General features: G+C 35.6%; 3 protein-coding genes and 1 non-coding gene across 6 annotated transcripts; 2 read left to right on the top strand and 2 right to left on the bottom strand.

Moving 5' to 3' along the window:
• Positions 1 to 330: 330 nt before the first annotated feature.
• LOC140891413 (protein root UVB sensitive 3) lies at positions 331 to 4,285 on the bottom strand. The gene is made up of 14 exons (XM_073299893.1): positions 4,070 to 4,285; positions 3,587 to 3,646; positions 3,460 to 3,498; positions 3,301 to 3,363; positions 3,155 to 3,211; positions 2,963 to 3,026; positions 2,580 to 2,663; positions 2,305 to 2,387; positions 2,082 to 2,211; positions 1,862 to 1,954; positions 1,357 to 1,498; positions 1,240 to 1,280; positions 971 to 1,158; positions 331 to 751 (listed from the first exon to the last, which is right to left on the bottom strand). The coding sequence occupies exons 1-14, from the start codon at positions 4,256 to 4,258 to the stop codon at positions 653 to 655; spliced, it is 1,332 nt and encodes a 443-aa protein (XP_073155994.1). The 5' UTR covers positions 4,259 to 4,285; the 3' UTR covers positions 331 to 652.
• Positions 4,286 to 7,226: 2,941 nt separating this feature from the next.
• On the bottom strand, positions 7,227 to 7,300 carry TRNAN-GUU (transfer RNA asparagine (anticodon GUU)). Its single transcript has one exon. It is a non-coding gene; the product is annotated as a tRNA-Asn (tRNA).
• Positions 7,301 to 17,878: 10,578 nt separating this feature from the next.
• LOC140875045 (uncharacterized) lies at positions 17,879 to 21,486 on the top strand. Of its 3 annotated transcripts, none has more exons than XM_073278592.1 (5): positions 17,879 to 18,180; positions 18,337 to 18,431; positions 19,182 to 20,190; positions 20,313 to 20,656; positions 20,809 to 21,486. In XM_073278592.1, exons 3-5 carry the CDS (start codon positions 19,184 to 19,186, stop codon positions 20,811 to 20,813), a joined length of 1,356 nt encoding a protein of 451 aa, XP_073134693.1. In that variant the 5' UTR covers positions 17,879 to 18,180; positions 18,337 to 18,431; positions 19,182 to 19,183; the 3' UTR covers positions 20,814 to 21,486. The 3 variants fall into 3 exon arrangements, with proteins under 3 accessions (XP_073134693.1, XP_073134692.1, XP_073134691.1); XM_073278591.1 differs by having other exon boundaries at positions 20,313 to 20,703; XM_073278590.1 differs by having other exon boundaries at positions 17,881 to 18,180; positions 20,313 to 20,693.
• Positions 21,487 to 23,613: 2,127 nt separating this feature from the next.
• Positions 23,614 to 26,761, top strand: LOC140875044 (LRR receptor-like serine/threonine-protein kinase RPK2). Its single transcript, XM_073278589.1, has one exon. It carries the CDS (start codon positions 23,975 to 23,977, stop codon positions 26,681 to 26,683), a length of 2,709 nt encoding a protein of 902 aa, XP_073134690.1. The 5' UTR covers positions 23,614 to 23,974; the 3' UTR covers positions 26,684 to 26,761.
• The last annotated feature ends 400 nt before the right edge of the window (positions 26,762 to 27,161 follow it).

The raw sequence follows: 27,161 nt of genomic DNA, 5'->3' as shown, positions 1-27,161 counted from the left end.
AAACAAAATTTAGATATCGTTCCATAACGAGGACATTTGCAGTGCATGGAGTGAAAACAGTGTCATAAAATTATGATTTGGTCTTATATGTAATGTGATGGAATATGATAGGTTATGATCATAGTCTTTAAAGAAAATAAAATTCAATCTTTAACGTCTATTTTTGCTTTTTTCACATTTTAGTCTTTTATTTTCGTAATTTTGATAATTTTTCATGAAATTACTTATCATTGATGATGCATTTGACACCACATTAACACACCTAAAAGAATTATAAACGAGTATCACAAAAATAACATTGAAAAGTATAGAACTAAAACATATATTGGACAACATGAAAACCAAAATTACAAAAAAGCTATGACGGATGCTAAAATTTCACCTTAAAAGAAAAATAAAATGAACACAATTTCTTTTGTTTTTATATTTAATGAACCGAACACCATTTCAAGTTTCGTTTTAACAATTAAATTATGGTTGAAATATAAAAAGGATGGGCAGCATGACAAAATAATGCATCTGAAGTGCTTGCAGTTACAAGTGTTGCTTCAAAATATCTTCATTTTTCGTCTGAATAAAGTCATGGTTGCTGTCTTGCTGATTAGAAATCAGAAACGAGAACCGAGCTTCTTCAGGCAATGCTTGAAATCACCTAGTCAAGTTTTTCATCCGAAGAACTGAAATACCAAGTCGCCTTCCATACAACCGAGGGCGACAGAAGACGTTCTGTTCTCCATCCGGATGATTGAAGCTGCCAGCATGAAGTTTAAGCTATAACCATAAATAACTCCGAGATAATGAATGCATATTTTTTTTATACATAAATTTGGGTAAAAGGAATCATTTGTATGTTGAAGTGATGCAAGAAAGCAGCAGAAAACGTGCAAATGGAGCATTTAATTTTGTGTTTGTTTCCCCTTTTTACCGGCCATTTGCTGAGCGTGTCACATAAATTTAGTCAAAAACATACCTTCACAATCAAGGTTTCATAGTTTTGAGACATCCATGATTGACTTTCCAAATGTGCATCTCCATTTTTGGCAATAGGTTTTACCAGGACAAGAGCATGAATGAAAGCCTGTAAGACATCTGCCGCTGTCGAATCTCTGTGCATAATGACACTGATTTTATCATTTCTCTGAAGAGGTATATACTTCCCTGCACATAGAAAATCAGCTAAGAAGCCGACATTCTTGGTTTTAACATTGATGCAAAGAAAAGTCCATACGAACTTTCTACCTTTACTATAGTAAGAGCCAGCCAAATGAGAGAGGTCCACCCTGTTTGCAACGGAAAATAATTTATTTAAATAGTTTAAGATAAAGGCATTTTCAGAGGAGATTTTTTAGCACTCACAGTTCTTTGCTGTTAAGTGATGATAGCCGAACTCCTAACTGAACCCGTGGGTGCAAATATTCAATGCTACTTTTTTCTGTCCACGAAGTCATCCACAGAGGTAAGACGTGCTCCATCACTGAGACCTGTTTAGGAGAAAGAACTTGCAACCAGCACAGAGAAATATAAAGTCAATGAGACTGAATACCAAATAATGAACACGGTAACAGAAGTTCAATGCCTGGATCCATCGACAAAAAGTAAATAATATCAATTATTATTACAGAGAAGTTCGGAATGAATTTCCTCTGAAACACAAGCTTATCATTTCAATATAATTCATTCACATTGGCAATAAATTACATTTTTTTTTTCTTCTGAAAATGAAAAAGTAACAACAGTCTACATAAATCATAATGCTCATGCATATATCTAGAGAGTAGAGACCTTCACAAGCACTTCAAAAGAAGCAAGATAAAGACACATTGTGTTTCCAAAAAGCAGCTCCAAAAATCGAATATCTGACCTTGACCAGTCTCCATGAAATGTGACAAAATAATAGAGCTTCTTTCACAATTCATCGTAGAAAGTGAGAGGCAGCGAACAGCCTTATAGTTTGCTGTAAACCACAGAGAAAAACCACAAACATATTGAGTGATTAAACGCAGTTGAAGTTTAAAAATTAAGGCATGAGAAAGCTGCTGGAATATGCTTGATAGAACTAAGCATGAAAACTGAAGACTAACCATACATATGAAAGATGGTGAGAGAAAGAAAACAAAACCAAATGGCAAGTGAGTGCCCCAGAGTAATATGAGCGAGGAGCATTCCCAAAGCCATTCCAATCATAGTTGCAACAGTCTCTTGGCTTCCTTCCTATCACATCACATAAAGGTAACAGACATATAAACGACTGCACTTAAGTTGATGTCCAGAAAATTCTTTTCTTTATCATCAAATGCACATTACCTTTGCGGATATATCCGCTGCATTATTCTGAAGTGCGAAATGTTGTGTTAAAGCAGCTCTAGTGGCACCACTGGCAACACCAGCTAAGAAGCAGCATGACATGAGAATAGAAAGAAACAACTTTACTTTAGCCTTTTGTTTTGCAGAGTCCAATCAAATTCCATGACAGAAACATAACTCCGAATGGCAGAGTATTAATATTAAGGTGATTTTTAAACAAAATTGTGGTGCATAATGGTGAGCTAAAATAAAACAAATGTAAGTTCAGAACTTACTAAAAGATCGCGATATGCTCCCTAAGCATACAATAAACACAATTGCAGATTGGAACAAAGGCGAAACAAGGTCCATTAACATCCCTGCAACAAAGTTCATAATCAAGTAGAAGATTTAAAATGTTGACAACAATAACAACAAATGTCCAACTCTCTCCATGCACAATGATAAGGTACAATGTCGATGATAGGGTGAATTTCCAACTCAAGTTTCAATAATGAACAACATTATGTATTTCACTCCTTCAAATTTAAAGGAAAAGACTACCGATTAAAATCGATTCTAGGGTAATTTGCAAATAATTCCTAGAACAAACATATAATCATGTAAATTTTCAAAAGACTAACATGCAATCCAAATAAAACTTAGATGATGCTATTACCAAGATCATTCATAAGATCAGCAACGAGACGCCACATTTTTGCATTGCTATCCAGATTTGCCCCCTAGAGAAAGGGATTGAGGTGTTTTTAGCTGATGTACTTTTACCAGACCACCAACTGCTTATTGACTTAGCAGAAGTCCATGCATCAACATTCAAGAACCTTAACTAGAATATAAAGCAATTAAATACCTGATAAAATGTAAATAAGATACCTCCAAGCATTCCAGTTAAATCCCTCAGAAACCACTGAAATTCAAAACTGAGAACGTTAGACATCAATTAATGTTAAAAAAACATTATACATAACTACATAAAATTCGTAACTTTCCAAAAACCTGAAATGTGGCCCCTATCACAGTAGCAGATTTCTCGCCAACCCCAATAGCACTTAAGAGAGCCTAAAACCACTTGAAGTAATCAACAAGTGTTAATAAGTGCAACCAATGGGATAAGGTACAACATAAGTGTTAACCTCAAACTATTGCATATCTCACCTGGGTAGATAGCATTGTTCTCATATAAGTTGACAGACCCTAAAAATGACAAAAACAAAAATAACTCTTGGCAGTGTGAAAGATAAGTACCTCAAACTTGGTAACAGGAAGTCAATTAATTTCCAACCTGCAAAGAGTCCCATAATTGAAAGGGGGCATAATCAGGAGTCACGCTGCTTGGGAATCCCTGCATTGACACAATTTTTAACCAAAATTATTTTTCTCAAGGAATCGGGCATAGTAAGATAGGCTAATATAGTTTAAACTCATATGATTCATGCCAGTAGCTTCCTCTACATTTGCTTGGATAAAGAGCCAATTTTTTCAACATAAAACCCGTAAAGCAAACATTTGTATCCAAGAAAGAGAATTCCAGGTTGATTTAATAGAATTTTTTCCTAAAGGAACAGGAAAAAATATATCACAAGTTTAACACGTTACATAGAGTACAAATGCTAAACCACAGTAATCGATCCGTATTCACGTAATGCTACTTCTAGCGAGTGTTAAATTCCAAGAAATTGATAAGACTAGCAATTCGTATACTCTACGGACCTCGCACTATATTGCTAGTACCAACTGAAAAGAAAGAACATCGAGAAATTTTAACCTCGGGAACAAATGCATCGAGAATCCTACGAGAAACATGATTGAATCGGCGAGCAGATTTTTGAACGGAGTTTCCAGAAAAAGTGATGGCAGCGGTTTTCACTAAATTTTCCGAAGTAGTGCCGTTCCATTCCTCGATAACGGCGGTTTCCGATCGGAGAAGCGTCGTCTTACTGGTTTCTTCTTCCATTGTGGCTTTCTGAGTTCTGAGCTTCTCTCAGTTCTTTCCTGCATAAACTTTGTTCATTTCATTTCAGTCCTTAAACTTTTGTTTATTTTTGTATTAGCCATTGAAATGTCGGGCAAATTACAAGTAGGAGTTATTTGCATCATCCACCCCTGTGAAATATTGAAAATGCATAATTTTCCCCTGTGAAATTTCAATAGACATCTTTAACCCTAAGCTTTTAAAAAATTAGCACACTCGCCCCTTCAGATGAGTAACTGTTGCGCAAGCGCCCCTAATGCGACTGGACAAAGATTTTGATATTTTTCTGCACCAAATACCCCTGTAAAATATAAAAAATGCATGTTTGACCCCTGTGAAAATAATTTTTAAATCTATTCAACTCATAATACACAATTTTTAATAAAATCCAATTATAAATATTTAGAAAACATTTTTTGTTTTATTAATTTTTATTTTTTATATTAAATATATTATCATTAATTAATTATTTTCTAAAAATATTATTACTTTATCATGTTATCATTATTTTATTAAATTCACTTCGTATTTTCAAATTTTCCATTAAACATGCATTCATAAACAAGTATTTAAATAATTTCAAGTACCACAATATTGAACTAAACTGATAAGTTCAAACATATTGTTTTTTCGATTTAGAACTATATATTATTGAACCAAAATTTAAATTTTTCGAGAATATGCATTGCAAAATTTGTAATAAAAAAATAAAAAAATAACATGCTTATATAATTCTAAATCAAAAAAGTAACATTCATTAACTTATCATTTGGTTTAATATTTTGGTATTTTTAGATATTTAAATCATTATTTATGAATCATGTTTAATGAAAAAGTTGAAAACACGAAGTGATTTGATAAAATAATAATAACGAGATAAATTAATATTTTTTTTAAAAAAAGTAATTATAAATTATAAATTATAAATTTAAAATTAAAAAAATAAATAAAATTAAAATTTTTTGGTACTTATCATTCACTTATCATTTTGATTTAATATTTTGTTATTTTTAGTTATTTAAATCTCGTTTATGAATGCATTTTTAATGGAGAAGTTGGAAACAAGAAGAAAGTTTAATAAAATAATGATAACAAGATAAAATAATAATATTTTTTAGAAAACAATTAATTATATAATCATAATAAATTTAAAATTAAAAATAAAATTAATAAAACAAAAAATGTTTGCTAAATATTTTATAATTAAATTTTAATAAAAATTGTGTATTATGAGTTGAATAGATTTAAAAATTATTTTCACAGGGGTCAAATATGCATTTTATTTTACAGGGGTATTTGGTGCAAAAAAATATCAAAATCTTTGCTCAGCCGCATGAGGGGCGCGTGCGCAACAATCACTCATTTGAAGGAGTGAGTGTGCTAATTTTTTAAAAGGTCAGGGTTGAAGATGCCTATTAAAATTTCATAGGGGAGAAGTGTGCATTTTCAATATTTCACAGGGGTGGTTGGTGCAAATAACTCATTATTATCACCATGAAATATCGAAAACTTACCTCCACAAAAAATCGTAAAATAGTATTACACAAAAATTTTGATGAGATAAGTTTATGGATATGTTGGTGACTCAGATCTTTATTTGACTATAATGAAAATTTACTTTTTTTATATCAAAATTATTGTAATTATAGGTTTGATCGATCTGTCTTACCGTCTTACCACATACTTACTCTAAATATTATTGAAGTTTTTTCGAGTTGGTTTTTTTTTATAAACACATTAATTTAAAATATAATATAATTTTTTTATCTAAGTTAAAATAAGTTAGGTTTACTGGTCCACCAAATAGATGAGTTTAATTGATAATTTTCTAACTCGCTTAAATAACGGGACATGTGATGAGTTGTGGACGTTGCGGGCCACCTCACTCCGGCCCGTCTAGTAAAACAAAAAAATATTATTTGATTCGTCTCACACCACAAACTAGGTGAGTTAGGCTGAGAATTTACCAACTCACCCAAGTGACACTGTAACAAGCTGGTCGGCCAGCTGCCATGCCCCGTCAAATAGTGGATTGAGGTGGATTGCGAGTTAGTCTGTCTCCTAATTTCGTTTTGACAGCTCTATCTATACCTAACCATTGATTTTTATTTAGTGGTTTATGAAAATATAGGTTATATTAATTTTCTTTTAAACCATAATAATAAAAATTAGTTTTTTTTATAAATTAATAGTAATCTGTATTTTTAATTTTACTTTGTAGTTTATTTTGTAGTTTCTGTTTCAATATGATGACATTTTATGGCATAATTGAAGAAATATATCCTATGATATTTTATAAATTAAGTGTGGGTTTCTTTATGTTTTATGACTATTAGTGTTTTTACGCAATACGTGCGTACTTTTATAGTTTTTTTTTTTTCAAATTAAGAGACCGTTTGGATTTCATAAATATATTTTTTTTAAAAAATGCTTTTTTAAACTATAATTTTTTGCTTTTGAAAAAGCTCTAATTTTGACTTAAAAAAGTATTTTTTTTAAGCATTTAAATGGTCATTCAAACACCTTATTAACCAAAAAAATATTTTTTTAAAAAAAATGCTTTTTTGATCTAACTTTTGATACCAAACAAGGCCTAAATTTGATTTTTATTAAAATATGGGTAATACCATATTTTCAAAAATATTGAATGACTGTCGCAAATTTGTGAAATTTTATCAAAAAAACTGAAAAATACTTTCTAGAAGCTCTCCAAAACACTACTTAAGTTCTTCACTAACATGAAATATTCTAAATCGAATACAAATATTATAATGTGAATATTTGGAATTCGGATTACCTATGATGAATCCGTAAATCCAATTGGCCAGGTTCAAAATAATGTTGACTAAATATTTATTCTACTAACTAGCATTTAAAAGTAATTATTAATAAATACAAAAATTGAGACAAGTAAATTTGGTTAGGACTTAGGAAAAGTAAAAAGAAGAAACGCTAGAAGGAGGGCTTGAACCTCCGACCTTGTGGTTAACAGCCACACGCTCTAACCAACTGAGCTATTCCAGCCGGGCTTGCATCACGTTGGAAACAAAGATATACATAATCTAACATATATGCCGAAATAAAACTATTTATAATCCATGAGATCCTAATTTAAAAATAATTTATTAAATGGTTTGAATGAGCTTATTTAAAATAACTTAAAGATGATGTATTTGATATTATAAGTTTTTTATCGTAAAAATTACAAAAATGTATAATATTATGATGTTAGTGTAAATATTACACACATATATTGTGACGCCCGGGGCTGAAGAGGCAGGGAGTGATCGCCGGTGCCAAGATGTTGCACGGACAATGAGCGGCTCCTGGTAGGCTTCTAGGCGGAGGGAGACATGAATGAACCGATCCCGTGCCGGAATGAGAGGGGATTCTGAAACTGTGTAGGTATGGGACTACATAGTTGAGGAGGGCTTAAAAACAACTTAAACTGGCCAAATGGGCCCAAAAGCCCAAAGACTGGCCCAATAACTTTTATGGGCTCAAAAGCCCATAAAATTAATGGACTAACTTAATTAAAATTTTAGATTTATGGGTTAAATAATTATGTGAATTATCTGTGCTTATTTAAATGATTTTTTTAAGTATTTAACCCATAAATAGAGATTTTCCTGATTTATGATATTGTATTATTTTATCGCGTTGACGAGACTGTGGACGAACGAGATGACAACTTTCTACCCAAATTATTTTATGAGTCTTTTAGGAGCTCGAAAATATTATTTTGAGTTTTATTTCCTCAAAATTATCAGTATTTAATTTTATATAATTTTAGGAGTCCATTTTTACCCAAATTAAGCCAAAATAATGACTTTTAATTATCTTTAAAATTCCCTTAATATAATATTTCGGGATTTTTATGTTTATTTTGATATCTATTATTTTTTTTTTAAAAGCCTAAATATATTTTTATTTATGTCATTATCTTGAAAGTTATTCCCTATCTACCCCAAGGCCCACCCTCACACGCTCAAATCACTTCTCCCTCACCCTAGCCGTCTCCCTCACCTCTCCATTCTTTTCCATCGACAGCAACATCAAGGAGGAAGCCATAGACCTTTATTTTTGAAGCTTTTTCGAAGGTTGCTCGTCGTAGTCGTCCGGAATCGTCTTCACGTTCTTCCCATCTACTTTCTACGATTTAAAGGCATGTTTTTCTTCCCTTTTTAAGCACCATATCAGTATGTATTATGTAGGTGTTGTGTACGTGTCGAAATCCTCAAATATTTTCAGATTTTAAATGGTATCAGAGCCGACCTCTCTTAGTACGGTATGGTTCGGGGACGAACCAAGCGGAAGCTGGTGGGCATGTGACGCCCGGGGCTGAAGAGGCAGGGAGTGATCGCCGGTGCCAAGAGGTTGCACGGACAATGAGCGGCTCCTGGTAGGCTTCTAGGCGGAGGGAGACATGAATGAACCGATCCCGTGCCGGAATGAGAGGGGATTCTGAGACTGTGTAGGTATGGGACTACATAGTTGAGGAGGGCTTAAAAGATTTCATATGTACTGCTCATATCAAGAAGGTGCATCTTTTTTTTGGAAGCTCATCACATAAGAACTCCAAAGTTAAGCGTGCTTGACTTGGGGCAATTATAGGATGGGTGACCCCCTGGAAAGTTTCTCAGGGTGCGTGTGAGTGAGGACATAAGCACGCTGAAAAGACCCGTCTTGATACAGTGGGTCGTTACATATATATAAATTTATCATAAATATTAAACCTATATTTAAAAAAATAAAAATATTTTATATTTTTACTAGATAGAAACACATAAGTTCACTCTTCTAGGGTTGTGTTGATTAATTTTATTTAGACGAAGATATTTGATTTAAAACATGCATGAATTTAAAATGAGACTGATCATTAAGACACTGTTTGGTTTGAGTGATAGGATAAGTAATCCATAGATAAGTAATATAATGTAAATTAAAAATAAATAAAAAATAGTTAATACATTATTTGATTTGATGAATATATTATAATTTATTTGATTTAATTGATGTAAAATTATTAATTAATAAATAGATAAATAATATGACGAAAATAAGGCAAAATTAATTGGGATAAGTTATACATAGATTAATAATACATCAAACCAAACAATGCCTAAATGTATTTGAAATCTACAGTAATTAGTATTGAAACTTTATATAAATTTGATTTGAAATCCATATGAATTTTGTTCATCGAAAAAAGACGAGAAATTTGAAATTCCTCGATAGAAACACAACATACGTGCAGGGACGGACCCAAAAAATTTGGTCAGGGGGGGCACAATTACAGACGGAGCTACGTGTTGTTCCGCCCAGGTGGTCGCTTGGGCGACCTAATTTTTTTTCCTATTTTTTATACATTAAATTTAGTCAACTTTATCAATATCCCCGTGAAAAATTTTAAAAATAAAAATATAAAAGCTCAACACATAAAATAGAGCTTAGAAAATGTTAATTTGGATAGAGATAAAAATATGGCTCCGTTATTTGATACAATTCATAAAACAATCATGAATGTGCATTTTATATCAACTAAAAAACGACCAAAAAAATTAAAACATTATCATCAATTCATAATAATTCATTATACAATTATTTGATGAGTTATTAAACATATTTTTTTGGAATATAATACATCAATATTATTTAAAACTAATATGTACCATATTTTATTTTATTAAAAATTAATATAAATATACACTAATAATTTTTAAAAAAATTTGAGGGGGGACCCATGCCCTCCCTGGACCCTACATGGGTCCGCCCCTGCATACGTGTATGTAACGTGGAAACCCGCAACTGTCCTTTGATCCTCACTTGACAAACCCCTGCTTTTTATTTACGTGATAAACAATAACACAAAGCCGAAGCATACACAATACTTTAAAAACATGCAAAACGAAAAACAACAAAAAATCTAACTAATTCTAGAATATACATACACATACATTATACATATACATATACATACATTATACATATACATATACATATATATATATATATATATATATATATATATATATATTGATGTAAACCCAAGAGCTGTAAACGAGAAGACTCCAAGGCTGCGCTTGGTTTGTGTGATGGGATAATTGATGGATTGATAATTTGGTGGATAATGAATGAATAATTTGAATATTAAAATTAAAATAGTCTTTTTTGGTGTGAATCATAAGTTAAACATAAAATATGTATTCATGTTTGATGTGAGTGATAAACTCTTGGATATATATTATTTCATGACAACTTTCCAAAAATGCCCTTCCCTAGCCTAAAAGAAATATTAGGGCAAAGGGTAGTAAGGTAAAAAAATCATAATTCAAGACACTGTTCTCAATTGGAATTAATAATACCACTTGCAATAGCCTGACAATAATACCATCTTTTCCATAGTGAATAGTGACTTAGTAACGGTGTGACGCCTAAAATCCAATCTATTAAATCGCATGCATTAATTTAATAAATATTAGAATTATTATTTTTATGTTTGATTGATTTAAATTCTTTATGTGAGTTATGTGTTAATAAATATTTTTATTATTTATTCAGTGATTTTATTTTACCAACTATTTAAATAATGTTTTTATTTGTTTAAGTTTATTTGTCTAAATGATTTTATTTTGTGCAATTTAAATTGTTTTAAATATTTTAAAGGTTTAAGCTTGCATACTTAAATTATTTTTTTTATTTTAATTTTTAATAGTTTAGTTTATTCTTTTAAATAATTTTTAATTATTTAGTTTATTATTTTAAATGATTTTAACTGGTTAGCTTATTTGTTTAAATATTTTTGAGTGTCCAACTTATTTATTTTAAATATCCTAAGTTTAGCGGTTAATTATTTTAAATTATTTTAAATGTTTAGCTTATTTATTTAAATCCTTTTTAATTGCCCAAATCATTTTAAAGATTTTTATTTTCGCTTGTGTATTTATTTAAATTGCTTTTAAACGTTTGCCTAGTTAGTTTAAATTATTTTAAATCACTTTGCTTGATATTTAAATATTTTACTCGTTGTCGTGACATCAGAATATTTAAAGTGTTTAATTCTTAGAATTTTCAAGCTTGTGTTTTATTTAGTGCATTTTAATTCATAGTCTTACTTGCTAAGTTTTAGTAGCACTTTTCTATCTCATACACGCTCTATTTTAATACATAACCCTAATCCCTAAAATAACACACACATACTCACTCCTAACACACACTCAACTTCACGACTTCTCCCCTGTTCTTCATAGAAAGCCATCGGCTTCCATTTTTCTCCATAGCCGCCACAGCTCTCCACTCTTCTTCTTCTCCGGCGAAACTCCACCACAGCAGGCTGAGCGAGCTCTTCCCTTCTCCATTAAGCTCGACTCCAGCTCGTGCGACGTGCAGCCCCATTCCTCCTTGTTTCGACTTCAGCTCAAGCGAGATCCTACCCTTCGAGTTTCTGTAAATTAGGCAAGATTATGGATTCATTCGTGCACTATATAGATTATATATGTTGTGTTGATTGACATTTTAGGGTTGCGAAGTAAATTTTTTCCTCCCTCACGAGCGTGCCCTGTTCTTCATTTATTTTTGTACGGCTTGATATATATTTTTGAGATTTTGATTGTTAGTTGATCTATTATTGTTCATATATGAAGATTGAATGATCCTAAAAGCTTTGAAATGCATTGTTAATCATGTTAGCACCATTTCAATTTTTCTGAATTTTCTGGCTATCATATTTCGAAAGTTTCTGTGTGTTTGTGGATGGTGGATTGGTTTGGTGATCTAGGAGCTACCACGGTTGATATGTAGTTCACGTGGTAGCAATAGATTGAGTCGGAGGTGATTTAAGGATTTGGAGGGTGGCTGACCGAGTTTGGCAGCAACCTGGGGAGTTGTTTTGGGCTGCCGGGTGTGAGCATTTGGTGAGGGGTTATGACGATTGTTTAGGGGTTTTGGATGAGCCTAGGGGTTGGCATTGACGCTAGGACAGTGGCTTGAGGATCGGAGGACAGTTTGGTAGGTTTGGGTTGGTTTGAGGAAGGGTGTTGAGCAGGATATTTGTAGGCCATGCTGCTGTCCAGCTCTCTTGCGAGTTCACAGCAGGGTAAGGGGCTGTATTCGGTGAAGGCTCGGGGCTGGTGGATACCCTATAACGCTAGGGAAATTGATGTATCGAGCGGAATTCGGATTGGTTGAGTTTTCCCTAAACTTTAGGCCTTGAGTCGTAGGAAGAGCAGAATTCTAGGCAAATAGCTTGCTGTCCGGGTTTGAGAATTATAACCAGTGTTAGGGTCAGAATTTGGGAAAGGTTTCGGGACTGGAAGTAACTCGAGAAGTTAGGATTATGTCGTTTCAAGCGAAATTCCTTTCGGGCAAGTATTGAGTGAGTTATAAGATTTTAGGGCGTACCACTCCATTTACCTAAGTGTTTTAATCATGGTTTAGAACCCCACCCCTGGTACTTCCCTAAATCACCATTCCAGTCATTCACCATCGAGTCCTTTGCATGATCATTGAGTCATTATTTTCATAAACTTTACATCAACATGTGCATGCTAAGTCTTAAATTCAATAAAGGAAAAGATATATTTTTGAACAAAGTGAGATGGTTGTGACTACATATTCATGTGTTCGTGTGGGGCTAAAAGACGTTTTGGCCTCCCTTACCAATTCATTATGGGTTTCCTTACCTTAGCATGTGTTCGTGTGTGGCCGGAGCTATTCTGGTCTCCCTACCAATAGGGCAAGTACGAGTTGGGTTTCATCTCGACCTCCTTGCGACATTGTGCACTATAGCCATGATCATGATCGAAATCACAGAGTCACAATTCATGGATCGGAGTTCACTCAAATTCATATGACCATGTTCAGTACATTTTATGTTATTCATTGAGTTATTTGACTTATGATTGAACATGTCATATTCATGCATTTATTCTTTATACATGTTCATTATTTTTAAAGTTCAGGGGCACTAACGATTATTTTGTTAGGCACTATTTTAAATTCTGTGTGTGCTTGTACATATTTAGTACTCGTTATCCCTCATATTCTTGCTGAGTCTTTTAGACTCACTACACTTATTGTTTTCAGGTGGGGTGTGTTTCATTGAGCTCAAGAGGCAAGATTATCGAGTGGACTGCGATGCAGGCACGACACATCCCTCCGACCTATGCTCGTCTTCCGCATAGTTATTAGAATGTCTATGTTATGGATCATTTATTTTGCTCAGTTGTCAAATGCATATGTATTGTTTCGATAGCATTGTTTATGAGCATGTAAATATTAGATTTCTAATATTGTGGATATTTGATATGTTGAACCTCTCTCTTGGGCCTCGTTCTTGTCTCGGCCTAGTTTCTGGTGTCGTCAGTCGTCTATTTCTTTTATTTTTATTTTGGTTGCTGTATGAGACAGGTGAGTTGTAATATAAACAGAGAGGTCATGTCGAAATTTTAATAAAAATTTTAATATTTTGAAAAATCAGTATTTTATTTAATTATTATTTAAAGTTGAGTTAGGGTCGTTTCAAACGGGCCCTTCGTATAAGCGAATAAAGTGGAAAATGCTACCAAACGTTTGATAATAAGCTAATCCTTATGTAATCAATGGTACCAAACACAGCCCAATTGTAAAGCACAGAAACAGTTTTAATTTTTAAATATTAAAAAATTCAATCCCAAAAATAACAAATTGGTCTCTTAAATAATAAACTTAACGCTAACCTAGTAATTTGAAACAAAAAGTAACCAATCAAAACCATGATAAAGTCAATATAATATATTTAAAACAAGATACGTAAAGATAAGATAAACATAAAATAATCAATATTCCACTGCATCATTCTCTTCGGAGGTCAAAGGATTTGTCCACAAATCGAGAATGTCCGTGAGCTCGCCAAGATAAGGAACCAGGTGCTTGACATTAAACACGTCCAACATACGGTAGCCTGGAGGAAGCCGGAGGCGATATCATTCACCTTGCCGATAATCTCAAGCTGTCCAATCTTACGAGCTACAAGTTTATTGTAGGCATGCGCAGTGTACCATTTTAGTCAAAACAGCCCACACCAAGTCACCCATGACAAAGACCACGTGGCGACGTTTTCGATCAGCCGCAGACTTATACTTCGTAGTAGAAGCAAGAAGATTATCGTAAGTTTTCTTGTGAATGAGACGCAAATCATCAATCAAGGTCTCAGCATCACGACTCAGGCATAGCTTGTCCGGAATAGGTGCGAGATCCACTGGGCAACGAGGCAAGAACCCATACACCACGCGAAATGGACTAAAGCCGGTAATCCGATTGACATCATGGTTATGAGCAAACTCGGCCTGCTCAAGTTTTGTATCCCATGATTTCACATTATCACCCACAAGACAGCGCATAAGATTTCCCAGAGAGTGATTCACCACCTCCGTTTGGCCATCCATCTGCGGGTGGTATGTAGAGCTAAAATCCAGACTTGTTTGTACCATTCGTCAAAGACTTCACCAAACGTGGCTAACAAAATGGGTGTCGCGATCCGAAACAATAGAAACAGGTAACCCATGTAGTGATATATTTCACAGAAGCATAGTTTGGCCGCATGAACAACGTTTATCGACTTCCGACAAGGTATAAAATGAGCTATTTTTGAAAAGCGACGAAGATCGAGTCATTCCGGTGTTGCGTACGAGGAAGACCAAGAACAAAATCCATACTAATATTGGTCCAAGGTTGCGAAGGAATCGGCAGAGGCATGTACAACCCGGCATTCGAGGCAACTCCTTTCAAAACCTGGCACGTACGAAAGCGAGCCACATAGCGACCAACATCCCATCGAATCTGGGGCGTTACAGGAATGTTCTCTCCGTTCTCACATGTCCCTCGCCATGAAGATCAAGCAGCAACTGGAAATAAAGGCTGCCCTATGGGATGCATAAGTGAGAGCCCTGAAAAATGAATCCATCATGAAGAGCGAACTGAGTGTTAATACCATAAGAACAGAAGGCATGATTTTGGAGAAGAAGTTATCACTCGCATAAGCTACCGGAAGAGAGTCAAACCCAAGAACTGTGATATGTAAATCCGACAACAGAGAGTGACAACGACTAAGGGCATCAACAACCCGATTCAGAGCACCAGACTTATGCTTAATAACAAAAGAGAATTGCTGAAGATACGCAATCCATGATGCATGACGAGCCAAAACTTTATACTGAGTACCAAGGTGCTTCAAGGTGTTGTGATCGGTAAAGAGAATAAATTCTTCGTGGAAAAGGTAATGCTGCCTATGACGAATAGATTGAATAATCTCATATAATTCAAGATCATAAGTGCTATAGCGAGCACGCGAGCCCTCTAACTTTTCACTAAAATATGCGATCGGACGGCCCTATTGGATCAAGACTCCACCAATGTCTATCTTGGAGGCGTCAGTCGTCACAATGTAATTCAAACACCTGAGAAAAATCCGGAAGGACAAAAACAGGGGTTGTCGATTCTTGATGTTAAGAAAAACAGAAGCGACGTCGGCAGTCCAAGCGAATTGGCCACATCTCAAGCAGTCAGTAATGGGGACCATGATAGTGCTAAAATGAGGAATCAAACGCCGATAGAATGATGCTAACCCATGGAAACTTTGGGCCTCAGAGATGCAAGTGGGGGCAGGCCAATTACGAATGACAGGAACTTTAGAGCAGTCAACCGCAAGCCCTATTCCATAGATGATATATCCCAGAAAAAGCACCAATGTAGACATAAAATAGAACTTGCCAAGCGCTCCAAAAAAAATTTCCTTGCGCAGGATTTTCGAAATAAGTGGAAGATGGGAGAAGTGGTCCTCAACAGAAACACTAAAAATCAAGATATCGTCAAAATAAACCACCACAAATTTTCCAATAAAGGGGCGGAGGGTCTGATTCATGATATACATAAAAAGTGTTTAGGACATTTGAAAGTCCAAACGACATCACCAACCATTCAAAAAGGCCATCTCACATCTTAAAAGTCGTTTTCCATTTGTCACCAGGGCGAATACAGATTTGATGGTAACCGCCCTTAAGATCAAGTTTAGTAAAAATAGTGGCGCCATAAATCTGATCGAGTTTATCATCCAAAACGAGGAATTGGAAAATGGTACCTGACAGAAAATCTTATTGATAGCATGACAGTCGATACACGTCCGTCATGTGCCGTTTTTATTCGGCACCAACAAAGCCGGCACATCACAAGGTCTCAAACTCTCCCGCAAGTAGCCCTTGGATACTCTTTCACTTGACGACAAAGTTCTTCATGTTCAGCCGGGCTCATACGGTAATGTGGACAGTTGGGCAAGCTAGCCCCAGGAACAAGATCGATATGATGTTGAATGTTATTTAAGGTAGGGAGGCCAGTGGGCAGTCACCTGACACGACTTTAGGTTTGATAAGGAGGGCAAAAACAATATCCGCGTCAGACATAGCATATTGGAACAAGGATTTGGATAAGAAAGAAAGACTCCTATCATTGTCGGCCAACCCAGAGGGAGCTAGTTCAACAACCTCACGATCACGGGACGAAATCAACACAATTTTAACCCTATTAAAATAAAATGTATAAGTGTTTAAACGTCCATCGTGGTGATCAAATTTACCAAGGTCGTCCAATTAGAATGTGGCATGCATCCATAGGGATGACATCACACCAAATGTCGTCGGCATATATGTGACCAATAGAAAAAAGAAATAAGACCCCGATGGGTAACATCAATATCAGACCCCTGATTGAGGCATGCTAGCTTATACGGTTTAGGGTGGAGTTCCATAGGAATATTTAATTTGGAGATCGTAGTAGAAGAAACAACGTTCTCGTAGCTACCTGAATCATTAATGATCAATGACAAATTCGTCCACCTATAGTGCAAGTCGAGTGAAATCAATAGGAGATGGAGGCGAGAAGCAACTGCGATGCAGGAGTAAAGATTGCCCTGTGTCACTTTCCACGATCTCCTCTGTATCATCACGAGCCAATTCAAGAATGAGATCGTCACATTGAGGATCAGCAGGAGATCCATCTGTCAAAAGGCCGCGACGTTCAAGAATTAGGGCAAGAAGAGGCGGCGGCGTCCGACGATCCCTTTGGATGCGCAGCTCATCAAGTTGTTGGCGTAAGAGAGCGACTTTCGCCACAAGGGTGGCGAGTAGATCCGGCTCCTGAACAGGATGACGACGAGGAGGCATGCTTGAAAGGAAGAAAAAAAAGGATCGTTGTCTCTGATATCAACTGATGTAAACCCAAGAGCTGTAAACGAGAAGATTCCAATTGCAAAGTGCAGAATCAGCTTTATTTTATTAAATATTTAAAATTCAATCCAAAAATAAATAATAAAAAAAAGTGGTCTCTTAAATAATAAAGTTAACGCTAATAACCTAGTAATTTTGAAACCAAAAAGGACCAATCAAAACCATGATAAAGTCAACATAATATATTTAAAACAATATATGTAAAAATAAGATAAACATAAAATAATCAATCTTCCACTGCATCACATACATATATATAGTTAGTTGAAAATGATGGAGTCAAAGGGACCTTGAAGTCAGTATGTGTGTGTGTGTAAATATATATATATATATATATAGTTGGTAGTTGAAAATGATGGCGTCAAAGGGACCCTGAAGTCAGTTGTTCATATCATTTCTTGAATTTGCACCCGAAAAATCCGTATCTCCTTTCATTATTATTCTACGGACCCATCCCAAATTCCTCTCCCCCAAAACCCTATTCCATTTCCCCTTTGTTGCCATCTTTGAGGAATTTTCAGAACTCCATTTCTTCTTTCACCAAGAATAAAAGGCTAGATTTATATTTGTATTTAAAGGGTATGTGGCAACGATTGAGAAACAGAGGAGCGACTCGACATTTTGCGGCTTATGAATCATCAGATTGAGGTTGTGTCGCTTTTGTCAATTATTTGGACCTAATCTTTTTCTATTAGTCACGGGTTTTAATCATGTTTTTGCTTCATTTGGAAGAGGTTGTTCCATTTCGTTGAGAAATATGGGTCGATATTTGTTGATGATGGCTTATGTTTTTTTCATTTTCAGATTTTGAGATTGGTGACGGCCGATAATTCTCCGTTCAGAAGCCCGATGTTGGGATGCGAGTTAGCTATATTGACTTGGAAATCTTTTGAGCAAAGGTGTGGTTACTTTCTCTATACTAATGTCAATTTAGTTGCTCACTTGTTGTGATTATCGTCTTTTTTGCTATCACATTGTGTTTCTATTAATGTTAGGAAGATTGCAATGGTATTTTTATTATAGGGAATGGTAGATTGAGTGAAATGACTTATGGATGATTTCATGAAGAAAGTAAATTACGTGTTGTGATAATCAATAAAAAAAACTCGCCATGTTCGTTGGTTTTGGTTTTTTTTTTTTCATATATATATACAGGACCCTAGAGTATTAAGAGTAGGATTGACAATTTTGAAGAAATTTATCTAGTTCGGTAAGAAGTTATTTATATATACTTCATTTTTATGAAAATTCAGACTACTTTCTCATATGTTGCAAATTATAATGCAAGAATTAGACATCGCTTAAACAACTTAAAATCTATAAAAAGTTAGCTTGCAGTATCGTCTTTCCTCTGTTTCCGGGGAAGTTTCGTGATTTATTTTGGACACAGTTTTGGAGCCGGTGCATGTGACTTCCGATTGATCATTTGCTTACTCAATCAATTACAAGATCTATGTAATAGGACATGAATTTCCATCGTCCATGCTTAGTTGTTGAAATTCATGGAACTTTTCTGTAGTTCCATGACTTCTTGATCTTGACATTGTTTCTGAATATTTTTCTCAATGTTAATTGTCATCGGACAGATTACCTGTATTATGATGATAAAGAATTTATATGCTTTGAAGATGTTTACACCTTCATTTCAGGGATGGAACATGGACGTGAAAACAAAAGTGATTTAAAGGCAAACACTAACTCTTCTCATAAAAAACGTGATTCATGGGCACCTCTGATTTCACTCGTTGATTCGGATCATGGAAGTGACAGGCTACCAGAGTCGGAGATTAATATAGAAGAAATAGAAATTGGGAATGGCTTGGTCCAAAGTTTAGATTCTTCCAGAAGGTCCTCAACCTCGTCGAACTCCTCATCCGGTGATTTCTTCCATGTTATTCCTCATACCCTTGGCATTCCCAAGCCTAACGGGGGTATCAAACAGTTGTATAAAAATGACAGTGTTGATGTTTCAAATGAGGTCTTGTACAGGCTAGAAGAATCTATCATCGGCTCTCCAGGATCCACTCCACGATTCTCAGACATTACCCATGAATCTTTATTGCCAAAAATATCACCGACTCAATCTCCTTTCATCCAAGTGATGGAAAGGCCTGGAAATTTTGATCCTGGCAGAATTCCGTCTTCCATTTTCTCTAAACCCTTATCGCCAATGGAGTGGAGTGTTGCTTCAAATGAATCATTGTTCAGCATTCATATTGGGAACCATAGTTTCAGGGGCCATGCTTCAATGATGGGCAAGGACTTGTACAAATCTGGAGAACTAGTCAAATCTGAAGAACCTTTTAACTCGAAGCAAATATACCAATCTGGAGAACTTTGCATGTCTGAAGAATTATATCAATCTAAAGAATCTTTTAAATCTAGTGATCCGAAAAGAACCAGTGAATTAAGTGGGTCCGAGCTAAATTCTTCGGCTTGTAAGGAAGTGCAACCTGACAAAAATGGGGACATGGAAAAGGATTTGAGTCAGAATTGGAAGCCTAGAGCTGATGGAACTATTGATACACCAGTACCAGTGATTTCCAAGGCTCAGATCAATGAAGGTGGCATAAATCTTGGAGAACCCAAGGATTCTGTCAGCGCCAACCGATTCACCGATAGAAATGAAGCGATTGTCCAGTCAATTGCTTTTCCCAAGTTAGTGTTATTTTCGTGCTAACTCAATTAAACTACTTATTTGTTCAAGTTACGCATTAATCATTTGTATTTTGAATTGCTAATTTTGCATGATTGTGAGAATACCCTTTTGTGTGTTTCAGAAAGAAGTCTGCATGTTCCTTGTGTCATTGTTCCCACTGTAGACGGCTCTTCTGCTCCTGTAACTGGCCTAGTTGTAGCTGTAAATGGTCAGATTTCTCTTGCAAATGGTGGTCGTGTTGCTCCTGTACGTCGCTTGGCTGCCCGAGCTGCTCCAATAGTTGTTTAAAATGCTCAAGTTGCCACTGGCCAAGCTGCATTTGCAAGTGTCCCTCTTGTTCAACTTGTCAATTTCCAACTTTTTCAAGCTGCTGTTGGTGTTCATCATGGCCAAGCTGCCCTTCTTGGCCTAGCTGTAAATGCCACTGTCTTGATTGCAGTTGGTTGTGCTGCTGCTGTTGGAAAAGTAAACCGAAAACATCCAGTCTTGATTCTTCTTACACGTATGCTACGGTCAATATCTGGGGTGTTTGGCTACTCAAACACGCAACTTTAACTATTACATTTCTGTTGTTGCTTTATATATAGGCATGCTGAAATATTTGTATCTCAATGCAGTTTAGCTGGTTCTAGAATGGCGTATCCAATCCCGGTGAAGGCATCATCCAGTAAACGCTGCTCTTCTTTTTCATGCCATTCCTGCTCACACTGCTGTTGAGAAAGTATGAGCTTTACTTGGCCCTCTCTTTATGAGATGTTACCTGGTTTTATGGCCTAACACTGAAATGATTCATACAACAAAACAAGAAGATTTGGATTTGAATCTAACTGCGGAATGGATTAACATTTAATCGTAATATAGAACCTGCAGCTTAGGTGAAAACACCGTTAATCAGTTGCATTTGGTTCCAGTCTTGGGACCCGAAGAAGAACCAGAAGTTGTTTCAGTTTTTCGTTCCAAAAACAGTTTGTTACATGATCCGGGACGGTGTTAGAAGAATAGGTTAGCACAGCTTTCCGCTTATTCGTCATACCAAATTGAAGCATGCCTCTGTGGAAGTGTTTATTTGGATTTATGACCTTGTTTGCCTAGTTGAATTCAGTACGAAACATGTTGCCATATTCGTCTCAAGAACACTTGTCGCGGATAAAGTAATCACCGGTGTTTTTAGAGATCGTCTTTATTTAACATGCCTTGATGGTTTTGGATAAACTCTTTCATTCGACAGACTCGTGGATCCGCAAACATATGCTATGTGTTGTTTAAAGTTAATGCAGAGATACTTTGAATGTTTACTGATAACTTATCTTCTTGTAGGCCAAAGTATTAATTCGCACAACAATTATAGTTGGGGACGACTATACATTAGGTACAGTTCTTAGTTGAACTAAATTTTTAAAAATAATCAAATAACATATTTAACAAATCAAAATATTTTTTTTTTCTTAAAAAAATTAACTAAAATCTGACTTCTTATGTTCGATCCAAAAGCTCCTATGAAATGGTCTTACAGATCAATTTTGTGAAACAAATATCTTATATAACTCATTAAAAAATATTCTTTTTTTATTGAAGGAACGATCAATCTCACAAATATAAATTTATGTTAACATCTCATAATAAACTGATCAAACCCAAGGTCCAAGGTTTCGGGTGCCCATCAAGGAACTCGTTTTCCTTTTTGCATATCAAATAACATATTTTATGTTAAATCGAATCGAATATGAAAGAAGATTGAATAATCATAATAATATACAATAAACTAGCTTTACGCATCTTCATTAAATGAAAAAAGCACAGGAAATAAGAAAAGCAAATGCATTTATGAGCATATTTGTAGATTACAAACTCAAGGGTTTAACTTTTTCACAAAGACGTCATGACAAGAACTTTGTAATTATTGTGGCAACTATAAGGATTAAACCACATATTTCATGTGCTAAAATTGTCCCTTTTGTTATTTCCCCATTGTTACAATTTCAATTGTTTACAAAATCGATACTCTTTTATTTTCAAAAAAAAAAAACAATGATCTTTTTTCTTTTTCGTTCTTTTTCTCCCTTTTTACTTTTTTAAGGATTGAAATTTGTTCCTTACACTAGATATAATTTCAAATTTGTATTTTAATTTTATATGTTTTTTTTTTTTCGATTTAGGTCTTTAATTATAACATGAATGTAATAGAAAAGAAATTATAACATGAATTATGAAATGCCAATTTACGTAATTGCGTTAATTTAATTCAACTTCTATTTTTGGGAGCCTAATACATACCGTAAACAAATTAAAATTAATATTTATGCAATTTAGCTTTCATCTCAAAAGACAGAGATTCTTTTTATTCAAATTGGAAAAAAAGAAATTCCTTTAATCAAAGTCTTGCAATGTAATGTTTGTAAATAATCGTCTCTCTCTTAAATTTCGTAATCTTGCCAGATTTATGCAATCTTGCGCTATTCCAGTAATAAATGCTTTTAAACATTTTAGCTTTCTCACTCGTTTTCTTGTGCCCATCTAACAACATCGATTTTCTTTTTTTACAAAAATAAATAAAATTCGAGCAACCCATTTCTTGGTTTCCATTAATTTTCATCATATAATGATTGTAGATAATCCATTTCAAAAAAAAATTATTGTAGATAATCCTTATCTTTAATATAAATAAAATAACATAAACTCACTGTAAATCCTAAGGTTATGTGCGTAATCCCCAAGTGAATAGGCATCAAATCGTCGAATTATGACAAATAGTGTCGGGTCTTACATGGGTCTCACGAAATCCAGTGATTTTCAAGGCACACGACGTCGTATTACGTACAAATTCAAACAATCAGCCGTTATGTTTCGCAGAGATACTCCACGTGTAAGATTTGCCTGTGGGACCCGCCCTGGGCCCCACAGACCAGCCGTCACTCGGGAACCTCGTTCCACTTGCCCCGCCTAACGTTGTACAATTTTTGTCCCCATGGAACCCACATTATCGGCATGTTCCCTAATTATTATTTTTTTTAATAAAAATTAAATAAACTATATATATATATATATATATAAATGTTTTTTTAAGAAAAATAATAGAAAATCCAAATTATATTCAGGTACTTAAAAATATGATTGTAAGTGTGTTTGTTCTTCAAAATTCATGTGTTAATAAAAGAGCGGAATGATATTACTAAATATAATATAAATTTATATACTTGAAACAAATAAAAAAATGTGATATATATAATGGAGACGAAACACGAGTAGCTTAATTTGAGTAGCTTAATTTTGATGTCACTGGGTGATTAAATTTGTAGATAGTGTCGTTGCCTAAATCTAGTTGGGGCCCCCACTTGTTTCACATTATTAAAAAAAAAAGCACAATAGGCTAAAAGGACGTTTGGGATTGGGAGCACAATAGCAAACAAGTAACACCAGCAAATCTGCAAGAGAAGAAGAAGCTTTAATAATCTTCTCTTTTTCCGAACCCATTGAGACTAATGCTTCCATATACCAGAAAATTCTCTTGTTTTCTGCAAGAACAGAAAGATCTTGCTTGAAAACTCTGTCTCCGGACTCCATTTCTCGGTGTTCCTTTTGGAGAGTCTTGGGCTGTGCTTCCTCTCCACTTGCTTTCCCTTTTTCGGTCCTTTCCCATTTCAAGTTTTTTGTTTTGAGAAAAGCGCAGCAAACGAAATTCGTCTCAATCTTCATTTCTGCAACGGTACAGAATAATTTTTTTTTCTCTCTTTTTCTGTTTTTCCGACAAGGGTTCTGTTTGTGTTCCTGAAAAGTGGGAAAAAAATGGTGTCATTGGGTGCAATGGGGAGGGGGAATTCCGTGTTTTCTGCGACCGAGGGTTTGGTTTCTTGGTTTCTTGTTCTGTGCATTTTCTCGTCTGTTTATGGGCAAATTCTTGATGACAAAGTGGCTCTACTTGAATTCAAGAAAGCGATCTCTGACCCGAATGGGATTCTTGCGAGCTGGAATGCTGATTCTCCCGACCACTGTTCTTGGTTTGGAGTTTCCTGTGATTCAAATTTCAGAGTCACAGGGCTGACTTTGGGAGGTAACTTTTCCCTTGCTCCTCATTGTTTTATGGATTCAAAGTTGGCATGGCATGGTTTTGGTATCAGGAGAAATTGTTCTACAGTAAATGGAAGGTTACTAGGAAAAATCTCACCTGTTATTGGAAACCTCACAGAACTTAGGGTTCTATCACTCCCATTCAATGAACTTTATGGGGAAATCCCTGTTGAAATGTGGAGATTGGATAATCTTGAAGTGATTGATCTTGAGGGGAATTTCATTGTTGGAAACTTTTCCGGATTTCAGTTCTCGGTTCTGGTGAAACTGAGGGTTCTTAATCTGGCTTTCAATAGGATATTTGGGAAGTTTCCACCTTCCCTTTCGGAATGCAAGGGTTTAAGGATTTTGAATTTGGCGCGAAATGAGATAAATGGGGATATTCCTGGATTCGTTGGCTGTTTGTGGACGTTACAAACGTTGAATTTGTCGTTTAATCGGTTCATTGGATATGTTCCGAGTACTTTAGGATATGATTGCGCGAATCTTGAGCATTTGGACTTTTCGTTTAATTGCCTGAAGGGGGAAATTCCGCGCGCTTTGGGGTATTGTAGCCGCTTAAAGACACTTTTGCTTTCCTCAAATGTGTTACGTGGCGTTATCCCTAATGAGCTTGGTAGACTTCAAAGCCTTGAAGTTTTGGATGTTTCGAGAAACAACCTGACCGGTGCTTTACCCGCGAATCTACGAAATTGTGTCAATCTAACGGTTCTTGTCCTCTCAAGTCGCTTTAATGTTCTTCCAAGCAAGAGATGTCCACGTGGCGAGGCGTCTCTGGATCTATCTTGCATAGAACTCAATGATAACAATGTTTTCGATGGTTCTATTAGTGATGACATTGCAAAACTTCCAAAGCTGAAGATTATTCAGGCCCCCTGTGTCAATTTCAAAGGCAGTTTTCCAAGAAGTCCAAGCAGTTGCCAGAGCCTCAAGATGGTAAATTTCAAAGGCAGCTTTTTTACTGCTGAGATCTTTGATCTTCATTACCTTAACCTACGCCTGAACAGACTTGGTGGAGTGTTGGTTCATATCTTCATCAAGAATGGAATTTCTGAATCGGTGGCGAAATCTCTTAGCAATGAAAATACTTTGTTTGTGCTTGATTTGAAAGATAGCAACTTCACTTGTCAGTGTCTGCTGAATTGTGACAGAGTATGGGGAAGAATACCACTGATCCACTCGCGAAATCTTCTGTTTTTAGAAACATCAGCTGTCGACGAAAGGATAATGTGTAGCATTCATCAGGAAAACTATTTTCATCCCTTAACTTCAATCCATTCATCTGCACCACCGCCGCATGAGCATAAAGGTCACAAGCCAAAAAAACATGCTCCTAAAGCAGGACACCATTTTGAAAGTGTAATAAATGGGCTTTCCCCCCGTGTTTGGGGAGTTATCATATCTGCATCAGTCATTTGCGTACTTTCTCTCATCGCTGTTGCTGTATTATTCTGTTGTATGAGAAGGAAGAAACAAACGAGGGTCGAGATTTCTGCGTCACCTGAGCCAAAGAAAATAATGGTTTTCAATCCCATTGGGGTACCTTTAACATACGAGAACATTGTTCAGGCAACCTGGAATTTCAGCCAGAGCAAGTGTATCGGAAATGGTGGATTTGGTGTAACATACCGGGCCGACATTTCACCTGGAAACACGGTGGCGGTCAAAAGGCTCACTGCCGAACGGCACCAAGGCGCTCGACAGTTTCATGCTGAAATCAGAGCCCTTGGTCGAATCAAACATCCCAATCTCATCACTTTGATCGGGTACTGTTCCAGCGCCGACGAGATGTTCTTGATCTATAATTACCTTCCGGGAGGAAATCTACGTAAATTCATCAGAGAACGAGCAAGTAGAGCGTTCAGTTGGAGCATGCTTCACAAGATCGCTCTGCACATAGCCTCTGCACTTTCCTATCTTCACGATCAATGTAACCCCCGAATCGTGCACCGAGATATCAAGCCGAGTAACATCTTGCTGGATGATGAATTCAACGCTTATCTGTCAGATTTCGGGCTGTCAAAGATTCTAGGTACCACCGAAACTCACACCACAACCCGCGTAGCTGGCACGTACGGTTACATAGCACCAGAGTACGCCTTGACTGGCCGTGTATCGAATAAGGCAGATGTCTATAGCTATGGTGTGGTGCTGCTGGAACTGATGTCGGATAAGACGGCTCTCGATCCTTCTTTTTACTCACATGAAGACGGCTTCAACATCGTTTCATGGGCATGCCTGCTGATGAAACAAGGTCGGATCAAGGAGGCATTTGTGGAGACTTTATGGGACACCGGTCCTCAGGATAAACTTGGGGAAATGTTGCATTTGGCCATTTTTTGTACGGTTGAATCACTTTCTTCGAGGCCAACGATGAAGCAAGTCGTGGAACGGTTGAGGGCGCTTAAGCCTCCCGTCGCTGGCTAGTCCGTGGGAAGTATCTGAACTGATTAATGGTGACATAAGGAATAAAGCATCAGTTCAGATTTCTGATTGTGTAGTAAAGATGACCCGCAATAGGTTTGATTTTAAAACAATGATCCTGTTCTATTATTGACTGTGTCAAGTTTTGGAAACTACATACATTTAAACTCATTTAAACTCTATATATTAAATGTATACATGATTCTCATTATTCTGCTAAAATTTTCTTCTAGATATCTTATTTCAAATGCCCTCTGAGATTTAAATCTTCCATTTCACTGCAAACCTTTTATTGTAAACCATGCAGTGTAATACTTTATTGTTGGTGTATTGATTTATGTCCCACATAGGTTGACTAAATAACCTGGATCCCTTTATATAGACAAGAGCAATCCTCATCTCTTGAGCTAGCTTTTAAGGTGAGTTATGTCCAAGTTTAATTTCTAACATTTATAGTTTAAAATTAGGGACAAATTGGTGA

The sequence above is a fragment of the Henckelia pumila genome, chromosome 1 (assembly GCF_033568475.1).
Source record: "Henckelia pumila isolate YLH828 chromosome 1, ASM3356847v2, whole genome shotgun sequence".
Classification (NCBI taxonomy): Eukaryota; Viridiplantae; Streptophyta; class Magnoliopsida; order Lamiales; family Gesneriaceae; genus Henckelia; species Henckelia pumila.
Note: the sequence above shows the minus strand (reverse complement) of the source record. Positions and strands in the feature narration are given on the sequence as shown.